The sequence below is a fragment of the Gobius niger genome, assembly GCF_951799975.1.
Source record: "Gobius niger genome assembly, chromosome: 2".
In the NCBI taxonomy this organism is placed as follows: Eukaryota; Metazoa; Chordata; class Actinopteri; order Gobiiformes; family Gobiidae; genus Gobius; species Gobius niger.
In genome coordinates this window covers 23,350,413-23,374,111 of record NC_136853.1, presented here as the reverse complement: position 1 = coordinate 23,374,111, position 23,699 = coordinate 23,350,413, and the positions used below count along the sequence as shown (strand labels likewise).

Sequence of the window (23,699 nt, the reverse complement as noted above, 5' to 3'; positions counted from 1 at the left end):
GGGGACAAGACTGTAAAACATTACATTTGACCTGAAAAAGGTCTCTTGGAACCATATTTTCCGTCCTCTATGTTCCAGCAGAGTTCTTTAGTGTCACAAATTCAAGTTCTGTGGAGAAAAATAATCCTCTCTTTATGGTATGATACAAGATTCAAACATTTACCTGCAGAGTTTACGGATATCATATACTGCTGTAATCAAAGGCAAAGCAAATCACTTGGTAGGTTCATCCAAAACTTGAATAAATGTCACCACCCACGCATCTTATGGTAAAGGATTGTTTGTTTTTTTGGTACCTACAGTATGTGTTTAGAAATGCAGAGCTCTGAGTTTTACCACAACATCCAATAAGAACACAGGTTTGTTGGTCGACAAACGGGACGACAAGTTCCATTTTTAACAATTTATTTATAAAAATGTGCTTTTTTTAAGGTGAGGTTCTTTAAATGAACTTCTTAGCCCCCGCCTTAGTGCATTTTCCCCCGTTTAGTAAAGCTTCTCGACTGGAAAGCAAAGTCATTTGAAAGCTGACTCTGTGTGTCGACAAATCTCTACAAAAGTGATTTTTTTGTCATGTTTTTGTCATGTATTAGTCACTTTTTTTGTCGCTTTTCAGAGCTTTTTCTGTGGCTTTTTTCTGGCATTTTTGTCATGTTCTTGCCACTTTTTTGTCACTTTTTGTGTCTTTTTTTGTCATGTTTTTGTCTCTTATTTGTCGCTTTGTCATAGCTTTTTTTGTTGCTTTTTTGTCATGTTTTTGTTCCTTTTTGTTGCTTTTCCGGCATGTTCTTCTTCACTCTTTTGTTGCCTTTTTTTCTGCATTTTTATCTTCGATTTCATTGATATTTTGATTATTTTCTTTTCTTTACGCTTTTAGATTTGGGTAAAGCCAAACTGGATGCTCTATGGTTCTTTGTCTTGTGTACATGTGGGGCCGTGGTGGTGGTTCCTGTGCTCGAACCCGGTGATTTATAAAGTTTTGTTACATTACTGTGTGCTAACCTAATGCTACATGAGAGTGACACTGGCGACGTAGCTTCGTAAGTTTGTTTACAGGGCGAACACTCAGCACAACACTGACCATGGAGACCACACACGCCTGATCTACAGCTGCTGTCGACATGTGATGGCCGTGACCGCAGTCAATCAATGAAAGGTGGTTCGTCTTTACCTGCTCTCGTCGTGCAAATCATGACTCACCATGACTGTGTTCCTGCAGAAGGTATCGGCCTCATCTTGGTTCATCCGCCTCAGACTGCGATACTGGAACTTAACCATTTTATGAACAATCAGTATTTAGAGCCGAGTCTTGTGGAATATGTGACCGTAGTTGATGTCTATTCATTCACTATAACGAATAAGAAAACACATTTTCTGTTGAAAGAAACAGAAAATCCTACAATCCCGCATGCTAACTCTAAAACGGCTCAGATCGAAGCTAACGAAGTGTCTTTCAGATCAATGTCTCTCCTTTAAGGCACTAACTAAAGGAAAGTTCTCATTACTGAAATAACCCAAACATGAAAGTTTGGGTGAAGACATAAAAACTATTCAAATGTGCCCTGTCCTCGTGTCTTCAGTCCAAATGAGACATTATTATTGGAAGAGAAGAGGAATACCAATACAAATATTATATATCAGTCCCATTGTACAGCGCCCTCTAGTGTGGCTTTAACAAGCATTCTGACAAATTACCCCCGTGACAAATAGCCCCGGTCTCCCCTACCGCTGTCTTTATGTGCAAAGTCAAAAGGAAAATACTGGCTGAAAATATACTATGTTTGTTTGGTCAGAACAAAGTTTACCATTTCTGTTAGAGGGGTCGACTCGTGGACTGGTCTCGCCGATGATCTTCAGACGAGCAATTCCATTCTTTACTTTAAAGAAAAAAATGGTTTAAGTAAGTTTTATATATAATTGTTGTGTGTAAACTGAAAACAAAGCCTATATACCTTTACCTTCCTGGTTTGCTATGAATGTAGTGTGTTTACATTTTGTAACCGAAATAAACCTTCATTCAATGTCGCACTGACATGTTTTTAGTTTGTATGATGTTAGATTGTTCTTACATGTGTTCCTCTCTTTGTGCACACAGATATCATTGACCTTACACAGACCTCCTGGAGGGTCGCACCCTGTTGAAAACATGTAATGCCTGTTTAAGGACAATGTGTCAAAAGTCTAGCAGTGTTGAGATGTGTGCAGAGTTCAGCAGAGCCAACGTGTGACTGTGTTATGAAGCACCAAAACACTAAATTCAATGTAAAGCACCAGCACCAGGCTTGTATTCATCAATATTCATGTACAATATTTAGATTGGTGAAACAATGGTCTATCCATTTTGTTTGTGACCTTAGGTGTATTGGTGCCAGTGTTTACTTAGCATCCATCATCATTATATTACATCACTAAACAACATCCCCCATTCTTTTCTGGACACTCAAAGACGCTTTACAAATGTAAATGATGCAATGTTGCATTATTGATTCACACCATATTTGGTGGTGAGCTAGTATTGTAGCTACAGCTGCCCTGGGGTAGACCGACAGAAGTGAGGCTGTCAATCTGCGCCTCAGTTTGTTTTTTCAACTGGAATTATACCCAAGTACCCCCAGGGGACCCGGTACCCCTGGTTGGGTGGGAAACACTGCTGTAGGTTGCTGACATAATGATAGGTAAAGTGTATCGCAAGATTTCATTAATTTCTTTTCAAGAAATAAAACATTTAGGTGTGAAAATGGACCATATTCTGAAGAGACTAGATGCAAGTTGCTCATTTTATGCTCACTACTGCCACCTCAGGTCTTAGACATAACTGCAGTCTCTATATTAAGCTCGTGCATGACGGCACTTCAGACCTGAAGTAACCCCTTTTTGAGTGACAGTGCAGGATTTTAGAGGCAGTTGTGGTGAACAGGTCTGAGCTCATTCTACACATTAGGACATGGCTGGAACATGTAGGGGGAGGAAAATATATAATTTTCACATTTTTAAACTCTGTATAGTCCCTTTAAATATCTTGTTTTGCCCTTTACTAAAATAGATTTTAGTGAAAATATCAAGAAAAAAGAAATTCATTAAATTTTGCAATGTTTTTTGGTGTTCAAAACCCACTACAGGCAAAAGGCAAGAAATGTGATGCTGAAAAATAAAACAAATTAATGTAATGTGATGAAATCAAAGTGAATATTTGCAGCCTGAGATTGACATTACACTGCATGTGTTCGTGGAGGAAAGATTTGACTGATGGCTGTAAAACTTCAGGCTCGAGGACGAAAGTTGTGAGGAAATAAAAACTCACTCTTACATTTCTCAGATTCTTACGGTTCCGCATTGGGATATTTGACTTTTCCTATTCTCAAATTACACAGAGCTCTCGGTGGCAATAAATGTATAAATTCCTCCAAACGACTTAAAATGAAAGAGACTGGACTTTCAAGACAAAGTATTTCACTGCTTTCAAGGCCCGGGTAATGTTTCCAACAACAACAACAGTCATCCCCAACCTGGAGGAGCACAATACACTGCCATGGGTACATCCAAGTCATGTGACCGGCCAAGTCTACAGCATATACTCACAGACCAGTAAAAAGATAAAACAAGCTTCACTCACCACTACAAACACACAGCAGGGCGTGGCTCACATAGAGGAGACACGGTTACTGAAATCTTTAGACGCCAGGCGACAATTGGCCACTTTATTTTCAGCTAGTAACTCATTTTGAAGTGCAAATGAGTGTGTTATATCTACACAGCTGTGGTTCCCAACTGGAATTTGTCAGAAATTGCTGGAGGTCCCCAGAGCTTGTTCTGGTCAGAGGGTCGGGCCATAGAAATCGGATTAAATTTGACAATAATGCTGAGTGGACATTGTTTTAATCTATGCATTTGTGGGGTCCGGTTTTAGGCTTTATCTACAAAACCCCCAGTTTATTGTTTAATTATTTGTTTATTAATCGATTTTCACAATAAAATAACAACACAGGCTTCCAGCCCCCCCAACTGCTCCCCCATGCAACTACAATCCTCCACACACTCATAGTGCTATGTCAGGAAAGTGAACTATAAATTGAAAAGAAACACAAAGCAAACAAAAATGATTCACAGAATGAAAAAAAAAAAAAATTAAAACATGTATAACACAACAAATGACACTCCTTTGAGAAAGTTCACGTCATAACTCTCACTCAGCCGACAGTCCATTACTTTTAATAGTTATTCTGTTGCTATTTGTTGCTCTAGTTGTTTCTCACATATACTGATGATAAACTCTATTGTTAAAGTGTTTTATACATTTGTCCAGGGGTTTCATTGATCTACGAGAACCTTTAAACAACGATGCACAACAAATGTGTTGCACAGACCAGAGTTAGGTACAAGTTCATGTTCATCTGTAGTCCCTGGGCAGCAGGTTTGTACAGAGAACAATGAGCATTCTTCAGAGTCCATTCACAAATCAGAAATACAGATGCACAACAGTCCTCAGCAACAGTCAAACGTAATATTTACAGTATTTACACGTACATGACTTACAATAAAACAAACAAACAAACAAACAAACAAACAAACAAACAAACAAACAAACAAACAAACAAACAAACAAACAAACAAACCTTTAAAAAAAAAAAAAACCCTCATGGCCACAAATCTGACCGTCTTTCTGCCACTTGTTCAGGTTCAGTTTAAACTATTGCAAGGTGCTGCTCTCTCCAACAGTTATTAAATAGTTCCACATCCCTGCAGCTTCACAGAGAAACAATTCTGTCCAGAGTCCAGGACCTAAAGTTCACATAACAGTCTCCTCACGGTGTTCTGCCTCTTCACTAGATTTCACAAACATTCTCAGGGACTGTGGGGCCAAATCATGAAGACTTTTACACACTAAACCGACCTTCAAATCTTCAAATGTTAATAATTCATATTTATTCACAATTTTCCCCCTATTGAAATATTTTTCCCATTGTCTTTTGACTCTTTTTGACCTCTAAAGCTTTCTGCTTGTCTTGGTGGTCTCGGTGTGGCCATCAGAAATTCTGGTCAAGGGACATTAAAAGGGAGTAAATCAGTGTAAAATATGAACAGAATTATTGAATACTTTTATTGTAAGTATTCAATAATTCATAGGATGTGATAAAATAAAGTCATTTTATCAGCCATGTGGGATGGAATTGGCATCGGCGCATGATAACAATCAATGGACAAGTAGTACTGCTCTGGGTTCTGGGTTTGTTGGCTATAGTTAGTCACACACACTTGGAATTGGATTTAGCCAAGAAATCCAGGGATGGAATTAAACCCATCAGCTGTTTGGACATTTCTTCACTGTGGACAAAAGCACATTTCAGTCACCATTATCACACACATAAAGTCCCCCTGATCGATCGCCATGTTGCCATAATTGATTTGTGTTTCGCGCCTTGATCCATCCTCACTGCAATGATCCCTCCATCTCATCGGCCCGGAGTTGGAGGCGTAAAACTTTCCCCTCGACTTTTCCTCTCTCCTCCCCCGGCCAATTACAGAGCTGACTCTACAGTGGGGTGTGCTCTGATTTGCTCGTGTGTTCTGTCCTCTCGGTGAGTGACAGCCTACGGGTGAAGACTTCTCCTGTTGCCCCGCTGGACTTGGAGGGCCTCTGCGTGACGCTATTGAGGGGGCGACACTTGTGCTCGGAGGCGCAGCGCTTCAGGACAGAGCAGAGGAGAGACGGGAGTAGCGGGAGTGACGGTGTCCATCCGTTTAGCAGCTGGAGGAACCCCATAACCCCAACCCTTATGGCTGCATGAGACACAGCGAGAGACCCCCCCGTCCCCCTTTCTTCTCTTTCTCTGGGACTTTTGGCTTTCAGTTTTGTCGTCCACAGAACAAGTCTCAAAAGTTTCTTCAAGTTGAAAGTGAATCCACTTGCCGTGGACGTTTCTAGCGGCCATGGATACCCATATAAGGTGGAAAGTTAAACGGCGGATACGGGACGCTCAACTTACTTTAGCGGTGATTCTGCTCTTTGTCACATCACAAGCATTATCAGGTAAGGCTGCGCTTTGCACGTCTGCTTTTTAGGTACCAGCGCGCAAACTTTCTGTCTGTGGAAGTGATTTGGGGTGAAGCCAGCCCCTCCTCCCTGTCTCATTCTTTATTGGCAACTATGCAGTACTGACAAAGTTGCCAAAATAATGCAGAGGCATAGGCTTGATTTAAGTGACGGGATAGTCCTAAGACAAGTGCAGTGGGCCTGGGGGAGTCGCTGCTGGTATGGTTGTTATAGTCTATCCATAGCTGGACAAGACATCTTATAGGCAAGGCAAGGCAACTTTGTTTTTCTCACACAGGGCAACTCAATGCCTTATCTGTGTATATCATCATTTAGGCGCTTTAACAGCTTTAGTAGTGTTTTTATTTATTTATAGGGCGGCATAGTATGTATGGATCCTGGCTGAGTCAACCCATAACCTTTATTCAGTGTTTTATGCCTTGGCAAATCTAATGCCAGAAAGCAAAATACACTTATAATTTAAAGGGCGGGGCTCCAGCTTTGAGAAAGGCAAAGTGGAGTTGGAAAAGCTTTCTTCTCATGACTAAGGGCTGTAGACAGGTTGCGGGTCTTTTCTGCACAGTCCTGATTTCATCACTGTCCAGCTAAGGGACTGTTGTGTTGGGGTGTCGTGGAGGTCACGAAGTGCGCCCTGGTCACTCAGCCCTGGCCTCATGTATTATTAGGCCTATTAGATGGCCGAGCTTGGTTGGTGGTCTGCTGCAAGTCTCCTCCACATGTCCCTATGGTTAACAGGTGGCTTCATGATAGTGTACAGAAATGAGACATTGTCACAGAAATGTGCTGACTCTCCAACAGTCGAGGTGAAGGCTGAATGGTGGTGGAACAGCTGTAATTTTTATAAGGTCAAATGGAATCACCATTTACTACAAACAAGTTTTAATTGGCATCAATTAAAGTGGTTGTTAAATGACACTTTGTTAATGGAGGGATAGTTGGACCAGGCTTTGGGTATTACTGGATCATGAGAGGAAACTGCTTGACAGAGAACTACACAGGAAAAGGCCGATGACAAGTGATTTCTACAGGCAGAATTTATTCATCTCCTACTACTAACCCAAACCAACCAGAGTCTTGTCTTCAAGGGTAGTGGGACACTTCCTGAAATGTGACACCTGACACATGCCAAATGGGAAATGACTTGATGACTGATTGCTGGCAACATGACAGCGTCTATGTAAACTAACGCAGGGTAGGCCAACTTTATTCTTTATTTGGAGGTCATCTTGACATGACATTAATGAGGAAAGCCAACTTTGAACTGAGGGGTAATAACTGCTGCTGTATGAGACACGGGGTCAAAAATGAGCAGAAGGTAGCAAGGTCAGGGGTGAAGGTCAGGACTTTGAAACAGCCTCTTCCACCAGGTTTTTTGTTTCACTGCCAGAGCACAGTATTTTTGTTGGACATAGTTATAGCACAAGCTTGAAAACGATCACCAAGCGCTTATCATTTGTTTCAGTTTTATAACTTTTCTTTCTTTCTTAATCCAGGATGCTTAGTTTTATTGGTAATTCTTGAGAAAGTCAAAGAGTGGAACTGAACTGTAATGCAGCTGGTTCACACTGGATATTGAAAGACAAAAGCCTCAGGTGCAAGGTATTATTCCGCACCAGAGCAACAAAAAAAAGCAGTTTTTTTCCCCTTTTCAAATGAAATGCAGGGTCGCAGTAGATCCGACACTGAGGTGAGTTAATAAGGTTCAAACTGGGCCCGTGGACACATAACAACAGGAACAGCAGTCACTCATCAACAAGTGGTGTGCTATATGATTTTGATTTCCATATACAGTTTAAAAGAGTCTAACTGAAGGCGGCCATTCTTCAGTTTTACTGAACTCTTTCACATCTGGATTCAATAAGTTCCATTGTGCTGTCTGCTAAGCCTTTCAAAAGGCCAGAAAAATGTCTTCCAGATGTGTTTTTCCCATTCTTGGTGGAACTGAGTACGAGGGGAAGAAAATGTGGAGCTTTGGAGCTGCTGAAGTTTTAAGAACGATTTCTTATCACAAAACAAATGTCTGTAAAAATTACATCATGTAATGAGTTGGTGTATAGTTACTGTATGATTGTTAGTGTCACATCCCAAAGTTGCTTTTAAAAGACTTGCAAACAGTGTGTAGATATACTGAAAGGATCTATAAATACAAATAAATACTTATAATAAATACTTTTCTTTGACCTTTGTTTTGGTTGGAATCTGTGATACTTGCGTTTACTTGTTTTCATCTTTCAGTGAATATTTCTCAGTCCAAATCCCTGACTGTGTTGTTGTATAGCAGGGGACATTTTCAGACTTGTGTCTAACTCAATCAGATAATTGGAGTGGCGTTGTGTGTGTGCCTCATGGTGTAGCTCTGAGGAAGGAATCCGAGTGAGCTGGACTGTGGAGAGGCAGTGACCCTCAACTGCATGTGCCACTTCATCTTGTAAATGCAGCCTTTGTGGAGGGCAGTCGGTACATCAGCTCTAATGCCTGATAACACAATGGTAGATCAAACCAAATATGCAGCATAGGGCTTTTACCGACTGCTTATGTTAAGGTGGTCCTTTGTGGAGGACAAAGCTGCAGTATTTGCTGTATCTTTGTCAGTGTGTAGTCTAGTTTTCCAGACCAATTAGGGTTCAAATGATCACTACTTTGTCCTCATTATGGAGTATGGAAACCTGTCTGTCCAAATTAAGGTGGTTTTGTTAGTGATGTGGAGAGATAAACAGTAAAATTGTTCTTATAGTTGTAGCTGCCTACAGTTGCAACTTAATCATAAGTGATACACATTGATTCTTACTCACAGAATGCGACAGGCTTTGCTGTATAGCAGTAAGTGTCAGTGTAGTTTGCAGTGCTTGGCAGGGTGAGAACAGGAAATGCTGTTCAAAAACATAATGGTCTGTATTGACTTGTGCTGGAAACAGCACATTTTGGTTTAACGGGTATTATTTCGTTGAGCATGGAAAGCAATGCATGAGTCATCCTTTCCAATCCCAGTCCCCCTCGGTCAGCCTAGCCACAGCCCACTGCCTGGCCGCAAGAAATACTCATATGTTCGTCGCACTGCAGAATCTACTTCATGTCCTAACTGTCATAAACCTCAGCAGTTACACTGGTGTTTGTTACGTTTACATTAGTGTGCATTGTTGTTGCTTTTCCATCATTTGCATTGTAAAAATCACAGAAATTCCTGATAAGATGTTGGAGAAGTATTTAGGAAAGAGGAGGATTGAGTTAAATTCCAGTGTAACACTGATAAAGTAGTCCAGCCACATGGGGTCAGTAAAGGTCTATATAGACTGTTTAATTCATTAATTAATTGTTATACATACTGTGTTTGTATTGTTGGCTGATTACATTTTTCCTAGACATGGTCACTTTACCTTTATACACAGGGGTGGAAAGCCACTAACCAATGTATATGTTTTTTGTTCATTTGATCAGGACAGTGCATGTTAATGAACATACATGGAACGCCTGATTGTAGCCGCGGGCTAATTTTCATCCCTTATCCCACACTCGCACTCTCAAACACACTCTCATTCATACTGGTCTATTGTACATGTTTTTAGTGTTAGGGGAAACCAGAGTACCTGGAGGAAACCTACACAGACACAGCAGGGAGAACATGCAAAGGCCCCACCCGGGGGTTGATCCTGAGACCTTCTCACTGTGTGAGAGTATCACCAATACTGATGTAACTGCTACATGATCTGTGCCCATATCTGTGTTTTCTTTTACTTACTAATTAGTATTAGATAAACATTGTAGGAAATGTTTTGGCGTATACCGACTCATGCTGTATGCACTTTTAACAGACAATATTAGACAATATTTAAAGAGTTTAAACTAAGTCAATGATAAAGCAAAGTTGATTTTGTTGTTAGTCTGAAAAGTGCAATTGGTACTGTAAATTGTCATCTTGAGTCAGTTTTTCCAGCTCAGGCTGGTGGATGGCAGACAGTGATTTATCTCCAGGGCTGTGCGCTGCAGCATGGAGACAGTGAGGTCAACCATCTGGTATTCCTCCTGTTAAAGTAGTACACGTTTGTGTTAAACAGCAGTACATGAGAAAGGCGCCGAGAAGAAGGTTCAGGTGTTTTGTGTGTTTGATTGTGAGACTTGGCAGAACTGTTAATTTGTCTGTCGATCTATTCTGTATTTCTACATTTGCTTGGTTTAGTCTGTCTTTATGGTGCTGTAGTCTGTTATTGTAACAATGTAGTTTCTTGGAAGTGTACCTTGATTCCTCAGTGCAACAAATATTTTTTTGTACATTCATTGTCTTCTGAATTTTGCTTCTTGAGTTTTTTGTTGTTTTTTATAAATATCATTTAGAGGATTTGTATCATCATTAAGGGCCATTTAGGGCCATACCACCTTTGCTCTGAATGATCCCGTCAGCCTTGAATGGGAGACCGTCTGGGACCAGGAAGCCTGGGTGAATGTAGCGAGTGAGTGGTTGGTCGTCAGTCTACCCCAGGGCAGCTGTGGCTACAATAATAGCTTACCACCACCAAGTATGGAGTAAATAAATAATGCAATGTAAAGCATCTCTAAGTGTCCAGAAAAGCGCTATATAAAAAAATAATGTTTTTTTTTCTCTTTAAAAAAACCCCCACATCAATTACACATTGAAAGATTTAGATTTTGGTGTTAGATGCCTAAGCTGACCTGAAATTACAGTAACCATGGAGTAAGTGTGCAGATCTTACTGGTGCACACATCACTTTTCATTTATGACACAGATTATGACTTCCTCTGTCTGGTGTGAATTGGGCTGTCACCATCATTCAATAAATGACAGATTAACAATACATTTCGGGCCCACTATTCACATATGTACATTTATTTGCATATTTGCCCCCATTTTAAAAATGTAATTCTTTACTTTTTACCTGAAGTAGTTTCATTGTAGTTTTCTTTCAAACAAAGCTTTATTGTCCTTTTTAGCGTTAGTTTCAGGGACATTAAGTCTTCAATAATATATTTAATCTTAATATTTTCCTGAATCCTGTTTCAGTATAAGGCCTATGTGGGAAAGAGACAACACTTCTGCCTGATTCAGTTTGTCAGGCCTTAACGATGCTTTTTCCTGTTTTTGCTTTACCTTGTTATTAGCCTTTAATGGTTACCTCCTGTATCCACTGCAATCTTCCCTTTGCGCCACATTTGGCTTTGATTACAGTTTTATAACCGAATCAGGTGGATGATTCAGACGCTGTATGCCAGGGATGCGCAGCGGGAGGGGGAAGTTTCTCATTGGGTGTTGATATTTTGTGAGAGACAGGGTCCTCCCTATGACTCCTAATTACTCCATGTCCTCAGCGCCAGGTCAAGCATGCTTCGAAGCCAGGCCTCACTTCAGGGCGTCCCGCAACAGCGCGGGGGGCAGTCAGAGACACAAGAATGTTAATCTCCCTCATAAAAGGCAACCCTCCTCCTGTCAAGTGATCCTGTGTGTATGTATTGTTGTGAGTCCATAAGCTTTTTGCGGAAATAGTGTCTGGAGAGAGAAACTGGTGAATAGGATCCACCACAGACCTGGCACGGTGCCCGCTGCAGGAACAAATCTGCCACTGAAGCTACTGTTCCCAGGAACAAAGAAAGGGCTGAGCGACAGGAGAAGTGTGCACGGCTAACAATAACACTTGTAGAACACCCAAGCAAAACATTAACAACACTTTACACATCTAATTTTATGAATTCATTACACTTTACTGTAGTGTGATCTGCCAACTTGTGTCTGGCAAACAGGCCTATAAAAGAACCAACCAAACCACTGGGTTCTAGCTCTTAACTTCAAAGATACCATTTCTATACTATAAAAAAGTGATTTCACACATGGAAACTTAAAAGGTTTTGCTTACGTTTATCTTTGTGTAAAATACAAAATTAAATGAACATTTCAATGCAGATAGCACATAGCCAAGCTACACACACAATGGCGTTGTATTATATATAGCCAAATATAGGATGTTTATGTTGAGAGATAAAAAACACTAAAACTTGAGAAGAAGTTTGAGTTTGATGTTGATGAGCTGATGTGTTTCTTGGCGTAGGTGCAGCCAAGGAAGCCAAAGAGAGTTGTGGTGGGCAGTGTACACAAGACCGTGTCATGTAAACAGTTCAAGGGGAAGCTGCCTCTTGCACATGAAGAGCTGTGTGTGAGGGAAAAGTAAATTTAGTTTTTTAGAGCGGGGACTCTCATGGGAACGCTTCCGTGAGAAGGTAAACATCTGACTTAACAAGGTGAGACCCGCTCCATACCTGCGGTCTCAGTGCCTCCGGTGCTAATGCTGCTGCAAAAGACACATAGCTCATTTCACAAATTATATATATCATTAATTATGAATTATTAGTGAGAACAATGATATGTCATGATATCTGACCCTTAGTGGAACAGCAACCTAGATACTGTAAGTATGATGTTTAAAAGGGATATGACTTTCTTGCAGAGATCAAATTTCTTAAGCACAAAACATACTTTATTGGACGATTGGATTCAATTGTGTCAATTGTCTTTTGTCTCAACATCTGCAGGAGGTTACTTATTGTCACTTTGATGTGTAACTGTAATAATGCAATATCTTGGTAAATGTAAGCAATGTTTAAAGGGCAGATGTTTTTTTCTCATAATTACATCAGCTATCATCTATAAAGAGATGTGTTATTATGGAAGCTGAAAGAGCATTAGTATCTGGAGTATATTTGATGTTTCCCTTACTGTGGTTACATTTTTTACGCATATCCTATAAATTAATAACAAGTTCGGTGTAAAACCTTAGACTCTCCTGCACTGATGGCATTTATCACTTTTATAAATAATACTTTTACTTGTCTACATTTAAGATACGGTGTCTGTCTACACCGCTTTATTTTTAAACTGTATTATAAATAGTAGTTTTTGATTTTGATTTAAAGTGATTAAAATATGTAAGTTTGCAAAGTGAAATTTGAAAGTAAACAATCAAATTCCTCCCCCTTTAACCAGAAAGCCATTAGTTTGCAAAATGAGCAGAGCAGGAACAGAATGTTAAACATAGATGATCAAGCCCCTCCCCCTCCCTCCTGATTGACCCTGACAGGCTGATTCACAGGAAAAGCTCGTCTCATTGGTTATCGCGGGAGGATACTAGACTCTGATTAGTTGCTGAGATCCAGGAAGGAGGGACTTTACAACAAATAATATATTTATATTATTACTTACTTACAATGCGAGACCAGGTGGTCGATTTTTATAACATTTATAAAAAATTTAGACTTCCACACTATCACTTTAAATGTCTATGATTTTGCATTAACGACACTGCAGACCATTCAAAATGTCACCTTAAAATCTCCCAGTGTCTCATCAAAAACATCAGAACGATGAAGTCAGACAACACCAGCAGGCCAGGCCATATTCTCCATAGTTATGCACATTTACCTCTTTTAGCACTTTTAAAACATGTGTTACTTACTTAGTCTTTTACTTTACAGAGTTTACGCTGTGTTGGTGCTTCCTTATGAGCTGATGACAGGCAAAGAGCTCTCTTTATTTGCACATCACCCTCTGTCATGCTGTGGTATGCTTAGAAATATAACAGTGCATCACATTGACATGTCCTTTACAAAGTCAAGAGTGCAGATCTGGAACTAATGTACCTCAGATTCGGGTCTTGTCTTATATATTGTTACGAAATACACATCCTTTTAAACAGGAATTCTCACACGCCCAGGACAGGTGTCCCAAACAATAGCAAAGGAGCTATGGCTGCGCCGTGTCAGCAATCCAACTATTTGTTGACACACAGTTGGTGTTTTTGGAATAAATCTTAGCTAATGATTATTCGACGCAGTACTAATTAATAACACAGTGCCCTACACAGGCCTGGCTTTTTAATCATGCCCACTTTACACGACAGTGGCTCACTGCAGCTGCTTTTAGGATCAAAGCATCAATGAATGACCTTTGCTCCTCCACAGGAGTCATCAGTGTCCAAACAGAGTCTGTCTGTTCCTAACATACTGTAATATGTGTGTGATGATGTGGGTGGGTTAGTGCTTGTCCTTCACATGGGTGAAGCACAAGCACTAACCGCTTCACACGGGTTCGATTCCCACCTGGCATGTTCTCCTCGTGTTTGTGTAGGTTTCCCCTACCACTAAAAACATGTACAATTGGTTCCCCCCTGGGGCCAGGACTCGCCTAGAAATTTGATTTTTAATCTCAGTAGGACTTTCTTGGTTAAATAAAGAATAAATTCATCAGAAATATGTTGTACTAGGACTAGGAGAGAGATGGAGGTGGAGAGAGAGAGAAAAGGCCACGGTCCTCTACTCCTCACTTCACTGTTTTAAACGCTGATTATAATGTCCGCTTTGCAATGCTATGTGGTGGTAACTTTTATGGCACATGATTAGCTGAACAAAGGAAGTTTCTCTACTCACGTCACGTTGTAACAGTCTCCCACCTGTTTCAAAAGCTGCTGCGCTTTCAGTCTGTTGGCCCTTTGTCCGTTTCTTTGTTGAAAAAGTTTACAAGAAGTGCTGCAGATCTCTTCCCTCCATCAGCTGTTTACTCCCCACTGCTCCACTACATCAGCCACATCATCGGCGCTACCGCACAGTGCCTCACCATGATGTGGTAATGTATAGTAATGTAGTGTTAAATGCAATTTATCAGCAGGCCCATTATAATTTAAAGTTAAGGTGTCCTTTATTGTCCCCACATGGGGATGGGACCTCTGCATTTGACCCATCCTTCGATGCCACTGAGACGACCTGACGAGCAGTGGGCTGCCACAATGCAGCGTCTGGGGACTCATCCAGGTGGAATCACCTGGCTGGAGGATTATACTATTGTGTATGATTTTAGTTGATGGGGGAAACCCATCCCGACATGGGGAGAGAAACATGCAAACTCCACACAGAAAGGCCTGCACAGCCCGGGAATCGAACCCTGGACCAGCAAAAATGATTACATTGCGTGTCTGAGTCATCTGGTGCACACTGATGAAAGTGTGTGTAAATGAGCCAAATGAGACCGAAAAGCAATGTTAAAATGAATGAATAAAAAACCTCATTGTTTACAACCTAACACAACACAACCTAACAGTCTATTTTTGTATTCTCTCTGATTAAATAACATGAACAAGTAACTCTAACATTAAGCATAGTAATAAGAGCACTTTAATAACTGAATGTGGGCCTTTTTTTTTCACTACTGAATTTATTTTCAAACCTTATCATATTTGGATCATTTTTAACTTTGCTTTAACAACAGACGGTGATTTAGTCATTTAGACATTTACACTGGGTTCATAAGTATCAGCCCCCCTTTAACTTTTAGACCGTTTGCCACGCTATGGTCCACAAACATAAATATATTTAATTTAACTTTTATGTGAAAGACAATAAGTGACACACAATCGTGAAGTGAAATGTATGCATGATTTTCAATCAAATCTGAAAAGTGGGCTGTGTAAACCAATTGCCTTCAGAAGTTTCCTGATGATTTCTGAATGATCACACGTTGACCCAATACCTGTGTGTAATCTAATGTCAGTACAGATACAGCTGCTCTGTGATGGTCTCAGAGGTCCATTAAGACATTATTGGGGAGCAAAAGCATCATGAACGTTTAAAGCTGGATTATGTTATAAAAAGATTTCCAAAGCTTTGAGTACATATACAAGCTTTTGGATACAGCAAACATGTGGAAGAAGGTGCTTTGGTCAGATGAGACCAAATTGGAACTTTTTGGCCGAAATGTGAAACGCTATGTTTGGCGTAAAAGGACAACAAATGGAATGGTTGAAGACCAAAAATATCCATGTGTTAGAAAGGCCAAGTCAAAGTCCAGACCTGAATCCAAGCGAGAATCTGTGGAAGAGCTGTTTTGCAAAGAAGAATGAAACATAAACATTCTAGTCTCAAAATGTGCAGGGCTGGTAGAGACAAACCCCAACAGACTTACAGCTACAATTTCAGCAAAAGACAGTTCCACAAAGTATTAACTCAGGGGATATAGATACTTTTGCACACCCCAGTTTTCAGTTTTTCAACTTATAAAAAAAGTTAAAAATCAGGTATAAATTCGATTTCACTTCACGATTGTGTGTCACTTGTGTCTTTCACATTAAAATGTCTTATATATATATTTATGTTTGTGGACCAGTGCCCACTGTATTTTGTGACCTCGGACCTTAATCTTTTTTCTTCTTCTCATATTTCCCAGTGTAAGCATTGGGCCACATGAAAGTATAAATGATGCTCTGTTAGAAAGTGGCTGTGCACTCCACGCCACATGAGGCCTATGTATTGGCATCCAGCTGGAGCCAGTTGCAGAATGAACAAACACTGGCCACTCACGCTCCCACCTTTCACACTCAGATTGGGGCCATTAAAGAGAGAACTGGTGTGTGTGTGGTCTCTTTTGGACAGACTAGAAACACTATACCAATGTGTGTGAATGTGTGATGGGCAAATATCCCTCTGACTTGAATAGATGACATTGGGAACCTTGACTTGACACAAAAATGTATACAACTGCGGCGGCTATTGTTTCTTTATTGGACTCTTGTGTCACTTCTTTTGTGTGCACCTCTGTTGACATAGTGTTAATGTCGTCTTGCTTACTTGTCAGTTGGAACTATTTCTAGCCAATAATTAATCAATTTAAATTTAAATGTTTTATTTTTTGTATATGGTATTAGCTTAATAACACATTTAGTATTAGCATTACATTTTTTAGCGTTGCCTCACAACTAGAATGGAGCAGGCTCGTTGCATTTCAGTGTGGTTCAGCATGCTCTCCCTATATCTGGGTTCTGCTTAGGGCTGCACAATTTTGATTTTATTTGTGGTATTTCAGACAAATATTGTGATTTGATTGATGATTTTATATTTGACACTTTTAAATTAGTGTGGGAAGCCATGTTGCTTTTAGAAAGTCAAACAACACATTCTTGCTCAAATTGTCCCACATTAGAATAATATACAATTATCTAATTATCTACTTTCAAAAATATTTGGTTTTATGCAGACAGTTCCGCTTCTACCTTTCCTGGACATTCAAAGTACCTCTGGGGGACAGCCACGTGACTAAAACAAGGGGATGGAATCACACAACGTCTAACAAATCTGCTTTATGGAAACTCAGACAAACTTTTATCTGTTGCAGCTGAACCTGAGATCAGAGGCTCCACAATTCTGATTGGTAACATCATCACTCAAATGCCAGAAAAAAAAAAAATGCAGTCAAAACCTCGATTCGATATTGAGAAACCCTGCAGCCCTAGTTCCCTTACCACTAAAAATATAATTAGAAATCATACTTTAGGATGAAACACTACATAAAAAGGTTGTACAGTCACTGCAGTAGAGATTAATTCATGAGAAATTGTATATGTTGTTTTCAAGTGATCTAATGCATGACTAGAGAGATGTGTTTGATGTGTTCAAACGATCAACATTAGACTGGTTAACTATTGTTGACATCAAGCGCTCGATGGACACACATCTGTGTCGTCCACAGCTGTTTCACCTCAGTGCTCTCGGTGTGCGCCTGCCGTTGAGAGCAGTTGTTTGTCCTGGCGGTTTTGGCTTATGGAGATGTGGTTTTAGGTCAAACACCACATCACATTGTGCTCTGACCCGGCGCTGCTGCGGTCGCCAGTGTATAGCCCAGACGAGTTGCCTGAAAGTGTGCTAATTGCATGGTTGTGGCCAAATGCAGGCAGTGGTAGGTTTAGCACGCAAAGCCGTGGATGGAAGGGTTAGCTTTTGTGCTCGTGTAACCCATGATCATGGCGGATCTATAAATGGGCAAGTCTCTGTTTAGTGCTTAAATGGATAACAGAATCTTCCAACGACCACAACTGTCCCATGTCCCGCCGACTGTCTGATTCAGAAGCCTCATGTTAAGAATACACACGATGAACGTTTGCCCAACACGCTCACAACTTCCACCATGTCAATTTGTGTCCTACTTGTTAATGACCCTCCTATATGTCTTTTTAAATGATCTCTTCTCTTTGTTGCTTGTGTTGCAGTGGAACCAGCAGACCTCTTGAAGATTTTAGATTTTCACAATTTACCGGAGGGTGTTACAAGAACAACAGGACTTTGCACGCATCGACGGTCGACACAAGGACCTGATGAGGCCTACAGAGTATCCAAGGACGCCCAGCTCTCTGCACCCACCCAACAGCTCTATCCAGGTATGCTCTATCCCGTGGCTGTCCACCTTCGCCCTGGTGCCTTCACAGCTTCCCCTCAAAGGCCTGCTCTTTTTTCGCAACTTTTCTACCAAATGCAGCCAAGCCGAAGCCCTGTGTCGTTTGATCTCATTGAAGTTATGCAGGGCTGGGCCTTGTTAGTAGCTGGATGGAAAATCGTGTGGGAATATCTGGTAGCTTGAGTGAGTGGTGTGTGAGTTGGTGGTTGGTGGGTCCAAATTCAGTCTACCCAGCCCAAGGCAACTGTGGCTTTATAGATGTTAAGTGCTGCACACACACCCCCTCACATTGTATTCTCAAAGCAAATAAAACAAGCAGACCAGAGACACTTTAAATGTGTATATAGCACTTTTCTTGCTAATAGTGAAGATAGGAATAAACATGACCTATTAAAATGGATGGAAAAGCTGTAAAACAGAGGTGGAATGGAGGAACGTCTGGATTTCCACTTCTGCCTTGTTCTATTGTGCTGACGTGGCTTGGGGTTACTGCTGCTGCCGCTCTCTCCTCCCTCCTCCTTCTTTTCTCTTCTGTCCTTGATATATTCCCTCACAATTTTCTCTCTTTCCCTTTCTCATCCGCCATTACTTCTGCTTCCTTACACCAGCATTGTCCGCAAACCTCGCGCACCATTTTCAGAGTAGTTTGTTATTACTTCTGTAGCTGACAGAGAGGATTTGTGCTTTGAGACGTTATTTTCTTTTTCTAAGCCTTGACAAAGCTCCGATTGGATGGCAGCCTCAGACGTCTTCTCAGATGTATCCTTGGCCCGACTGGACCTTTGATGCGTGCCATCGCTCTGCTTTGGGGCTTTAAGTTAGAGCTTGCGAAGGCGGCGTGTTTTGTCATGCTCTTCAATCAAACAAACAGAGTTCTCTTTGAAGCCGGATGACACCACAGTCCATATGAGACTCTGTTTGGATAAATATGCTGTAATTATACTCTGTGTTGCGGATCCTACAAAATAATAGTCTGCATGAAACAAATCAACTTGAGCGAGCACATTAGAGACCTGCTAGTTTAATTAAAGCCGCACTATGTATATAACTTTTAGCAACCGTATCAACAGAAAGTAGAGCAGGTTATAACAGTTTTGCTCCCCGAGGCTTGTGGGAAAAAGAATGCATTTGTAACAATAGCATGAATTATTATTCTTTGAGGCTGGAAGATGAACAGAAATTGAATAGAAATTGCAATTTGAATGGTCGCAAACACTGACATTATTTATGTCGTGTAATGTTGAAAGCAATCTGGTCTTCAGGCGGTCTTATTAGGTATAAATATGTATTTTAATTTTCTCTCAAATATCAGTGCTCTTTAATGTGTTCTTAATCTTGCTTTTAAAGATAAAATTATGCTTTTTCAATAATTATGCTGCCCTAAATTTTGATTGACAAATATATTGAATATTTTAGCATTTAATTGTAATGAATGCTGGATCTATGACGAAATAATAAATGAAAAATTTTGTTTGGATATTACTCGTGTCTGAAGGTCTTGTACCAGCTGTAAATTAACTCTAAAGTAATGGTAAAATCTTTGAAAAGACATCTGAAGCTCTGAGATCCTTGACCCATCCTGCCTTAAACTCTTTTTGTTCAGATTTGCCTCGATTCAGCTGTAGCTCTGCAGCAGAATTAAAGTGGCCCATGACCCTAAGCCAGTCTGTAATGATGTGTTGGAAAAGAACAAGCGCAGACATGCAATCATTAACCAAACACGTGGAGGAGATGATTCATTTCAATCTGCCTGGAAACACAAGAGACTTTACTTACTTAGTATTTGAGACAGTGGAAACAGCAGTGGGACACAATTTATACAGCATGAGAGAAGTCACTACGCTGAATAGAAAGAGCTGAATGCTGTCGGGCTTTTTCTTTGCCATTTAGTTCAACGCAGTAAATCATCTGCACATAGGGTCCAGTCCCGACACATCTGTTTCTGTGACTCGGGGCTGCCACAAAGAGGTCAGTGGCTTATCAATCTTTAGGTGGAGTTTCCATTAAGAAGTTACTTAATTGAACATGAACCGCTAGGGCTGAGTTCCTTTTCACTTTTAATAAACCTGTTAATGAAGCAAATTCTGCAATGTTTGAGTATTTCTATAATTGGTTTGTATCAACAATTTAGCACCACTGGAATGACACAAAATTAATCATTCTCCATCTTTCAGCAAATCAATCTAAAGCATTAGTCAGCACTTCTTACATGTTCATTTCATACAATTGTCATAGAATTTTAAAACCTGTAATATGTTTTAGTTTTTGGCCATATGTTCATTATGATTGCTGACATTCTTACAGTTATTATTGTGAACAAATCCTTTTTAGCGATTTGAAAATAGCTGAGAGGTTCTGTCACTCACAATGCTGGCTCCCCCTCTGTCTTTGTGACCAGTTATATGATTTTAAGTCATAAATGAAGCACACAGCTTCTGACAGAGCTTAACCTGCCAGTGTTTGTTGTATTTTCACACAGTTCGATTTCAGTCTTAGTCTAGTAAACACTTTGGATCTCTTGGTATCACTGACCCTACATTCCCACTGTGTTCCCTCACATAGAAGAGGAGGAATGAGCTATCTGTCATCTGGTGGCCCCGAGCACAGGTTGGAGAAACACATTCCAGAGAAACCTGAGCCCTGTGGAGTGACCCCCCACTGCCCTGCTCCAGGACTCAGCCCTTCAGCAACAATAGAGCGGATCACACTGGAGCACAATCTCAGAAAAAAAAAACCATCACACAATATTTCTGTTTGTGTGTCAATGACCACGCCACACCAGATTGTAGCTATTGTACATGTTTTAGTGGCAGGGGAAACTGGAATACCTGGAGGAAACCTATGCAAACACAGGGAGAACATGCAACCTCCACACTTGTCTGGGAATTGAACCTAGGACCTTGTAGCTATGACGCACAAGCGCTAACCGTTATGCCACCGTGCTGCCAACTTCTCTATATGTGTAATATTTGAGAGAAGACTAAAGTACTGTGAACTGCTGCTGACTTGAAGGTCCTGAGTTTGATTCCTGGGCCGCACGGGGCCTTTCTGTGTGGAGTTTGCATGTTCTCCCCGTGTCTGCGTAGGGTTCTTCCTGCTGCTCCAGTTCCTCACACCACAAAAAACATGTACAATAAGCCAGGATGAATGAGAGTGTGTAAGAGGGTGAGTGAGGAACAACGGATGGAAATTAGCCCATGGCTACAATCCGGTGTAGCAGGTTTACATGCATGAGTCCCATGTGTCTTCATTAAAATGCCCAGTCCAGACCAAACAAACAAATTCAAAAGAATTTGTAGAGGTCTAAACTAGTTGGTAGTGAAGGACATACACAAATCTTTAGTCAAGTCTGCTGAAGGGGTCCCCAACCTTTTCAGGAGCTACAAAAATATCGGAGAGCTACTTAGTATGCTTCAACACTGTGAAATGTGGCTTCAGTGACATTCACCATGAAGAATAAGAAACATAGATAATATATCAAAGAAATTACTAGAGTTTTGTTTTTATATTTTACTATAATTGGCCCAAATGTGTGCAGATTGTGTTCAGCATGTCCAGAACAAAGAGAAAATGCATCTAACATGTGACTCATTAAGGGTGTGCAGAGATGTAGCTCCAGAGCTACTGGTTGGAGGCCCCTGGTCTGCTATACTGTCGCCCCTGAAGAAGGCTGGTTTGTTGGCCATTACATCTGGAATAAAGAAACACCCTGCTTGCAATGTTTTTTTAAAGACTGCTAAATTAACCACCTGAAATACAGGCTTTTAGGGGAAATGTAAATAGAAAATGTTGATACAGGAAGAGTGCCAGGGTTTTCCTTTTCTCTCATGGGCTACTGTCTGTCCTTTCACAATGGCACATTTTCAACTATCCTCTATCTCCAACTATTAAAGGCTCTCCACACTTTTCAAGCAGCTCCTCAAAGGTTTTCTACAACTCATATCACGTCACATGTGTAGATGCCTTTTCTATTTTTGCGCCAGATTATTAAGTTATAAAGACATTGTGTGCAAGCTCCAAGAATTTGGGTTAATGTAGCAAAGTATTACAAAGAGGGTACATCTTTGTGTCTCCTTGTGGTTTGAATATCATCTTTGCTAAGATGTCCATAGTGTATTCTCATCAGTGCTTAAGCAGCTCCTGCTGTTATTTGGCTAAGGGAAAAGGTTGATAGTGTATTAAAGTAAAGGTATTTTCTTTTAACTTTGCAATTTAAAAACTCTGCTTCTGAACAAAAATCTGAAAATGGACTGAGAGAGAGAGTTAAATTTAGAGAAGGAGAAGACTAATGCTTCACTGTTGTATGGTTTAATACTCGAGCCCCTTAGCTTTGTCCAACCTCAGGTTTCCATACCACATTCCCTATGAGGCAGCTCATCCTCCTCAGCCTCTGATTGGCTGTTCGTCCGGAGCTGTGCCAATGTTACATTTTCCAGACTGCGGTGAAGCAGGAGTCTGATCGCTGCATGAGGTGCTACAAAACCACAACAGCCGCAAATCCTGACTTTCTTTCTTTTCTCTTCTGGAACTTTCTCTTGAAGAAAGACTGTATTGTCCCTTATAGCAGGTATGCAGACTTTCTACATAATGCTTTTGCATTCCTCTTCCTTATCATCTGCTGTGAAATAAAGTTATTAGTCTCAAGTAGGGCTCAAGATTATTTTCCTCATATTGATCGATCTCAGTTTTCGATTCAATTTTATTTTTTCATAATACATTAAATACGTGTTGCTGGTTCATAAAATTAGATACATCTTTTATTCAAACCTCAGCTCAAACAAAACAAATGCTTTCAGCAATTCTAATTTAACGCACAAAAGTCTTCCATTGTCCAAACCAGGTTCTGTTTATATAGTCTTATGACGATTATTGAGATTGACCAAAGTAGAGATTGCGATTTCGATTACATTTCGATTAATTGCCCAGCTCTAGTCTCATGACAAGCAGGTTTGGTCCTTAAAATGCACATTAAGTGTTAGACATAGTAGTAGCATTATGTCAAAAAGTTCCAAGCCACTTTATTTATGTATCACATTTAAACAACAAGAACGTTTCCAAAGTGCTTGCACAAAAAATGATAAGAAAGACCCCAAGATAACTATGTATCTCCACCACTAGAAGTACATAAAGAGAAAAAACACATTATAAACAGATAAAACAGAAATAAAACAGAAAACAATAATTACAAATAAAACATGTAAAATAGATAAAAAGATACAGGGGACCACACAACTCACGCAGTGTTAAAAGCGTGAGAATAAAAGTGGGTCTTCAGACGAGACTTAAAACCCTATGCAATAATTAGAAAAATATGAAGGAATCTATCATTAAGAATTCACTGCCTTATGTTCTGCTACACACATACCTTTCTCAAATGTGTCTCTTGTTCTTTCTGTGACCATTGTCAAAGATAAATATAGAGCATATTTTCTC

At 40.3% G+C, this 23,699-nt stretch overlaps 1 protein-coding gene across 2 annotated transcripts in view; it reads left to right on the top strand.

Annotated features, from left to right (window-relative positions):
• The first annotated feature begins 5,686 nt into the window (after positions 1-5,686).
• The window catches only part of col5a1 (procollagen, type V, alpha 1), a 54,858-nt gene continuing 36,845 nt past the window's right edge, over positions 5,687-23,699 (top strand). For both annotated transcript variants that reach the window (XM_079581289.1, XM_079581290.1), the window contains exons 1-2: positions 5,687-6,028; positions 18,082-18,249. In XM_079581289.1, the coding sequence (XP_079437415.1) occupies positions 5,929-6,028; positions 18,082-18,249 (268 nt within the window). In that variant the 5' untranslated portion in view covers positions 5,687-5,928. The remainder of the gene's footprint in view (positions 6,029-18,081; positions 18,250-23,699) is intronic.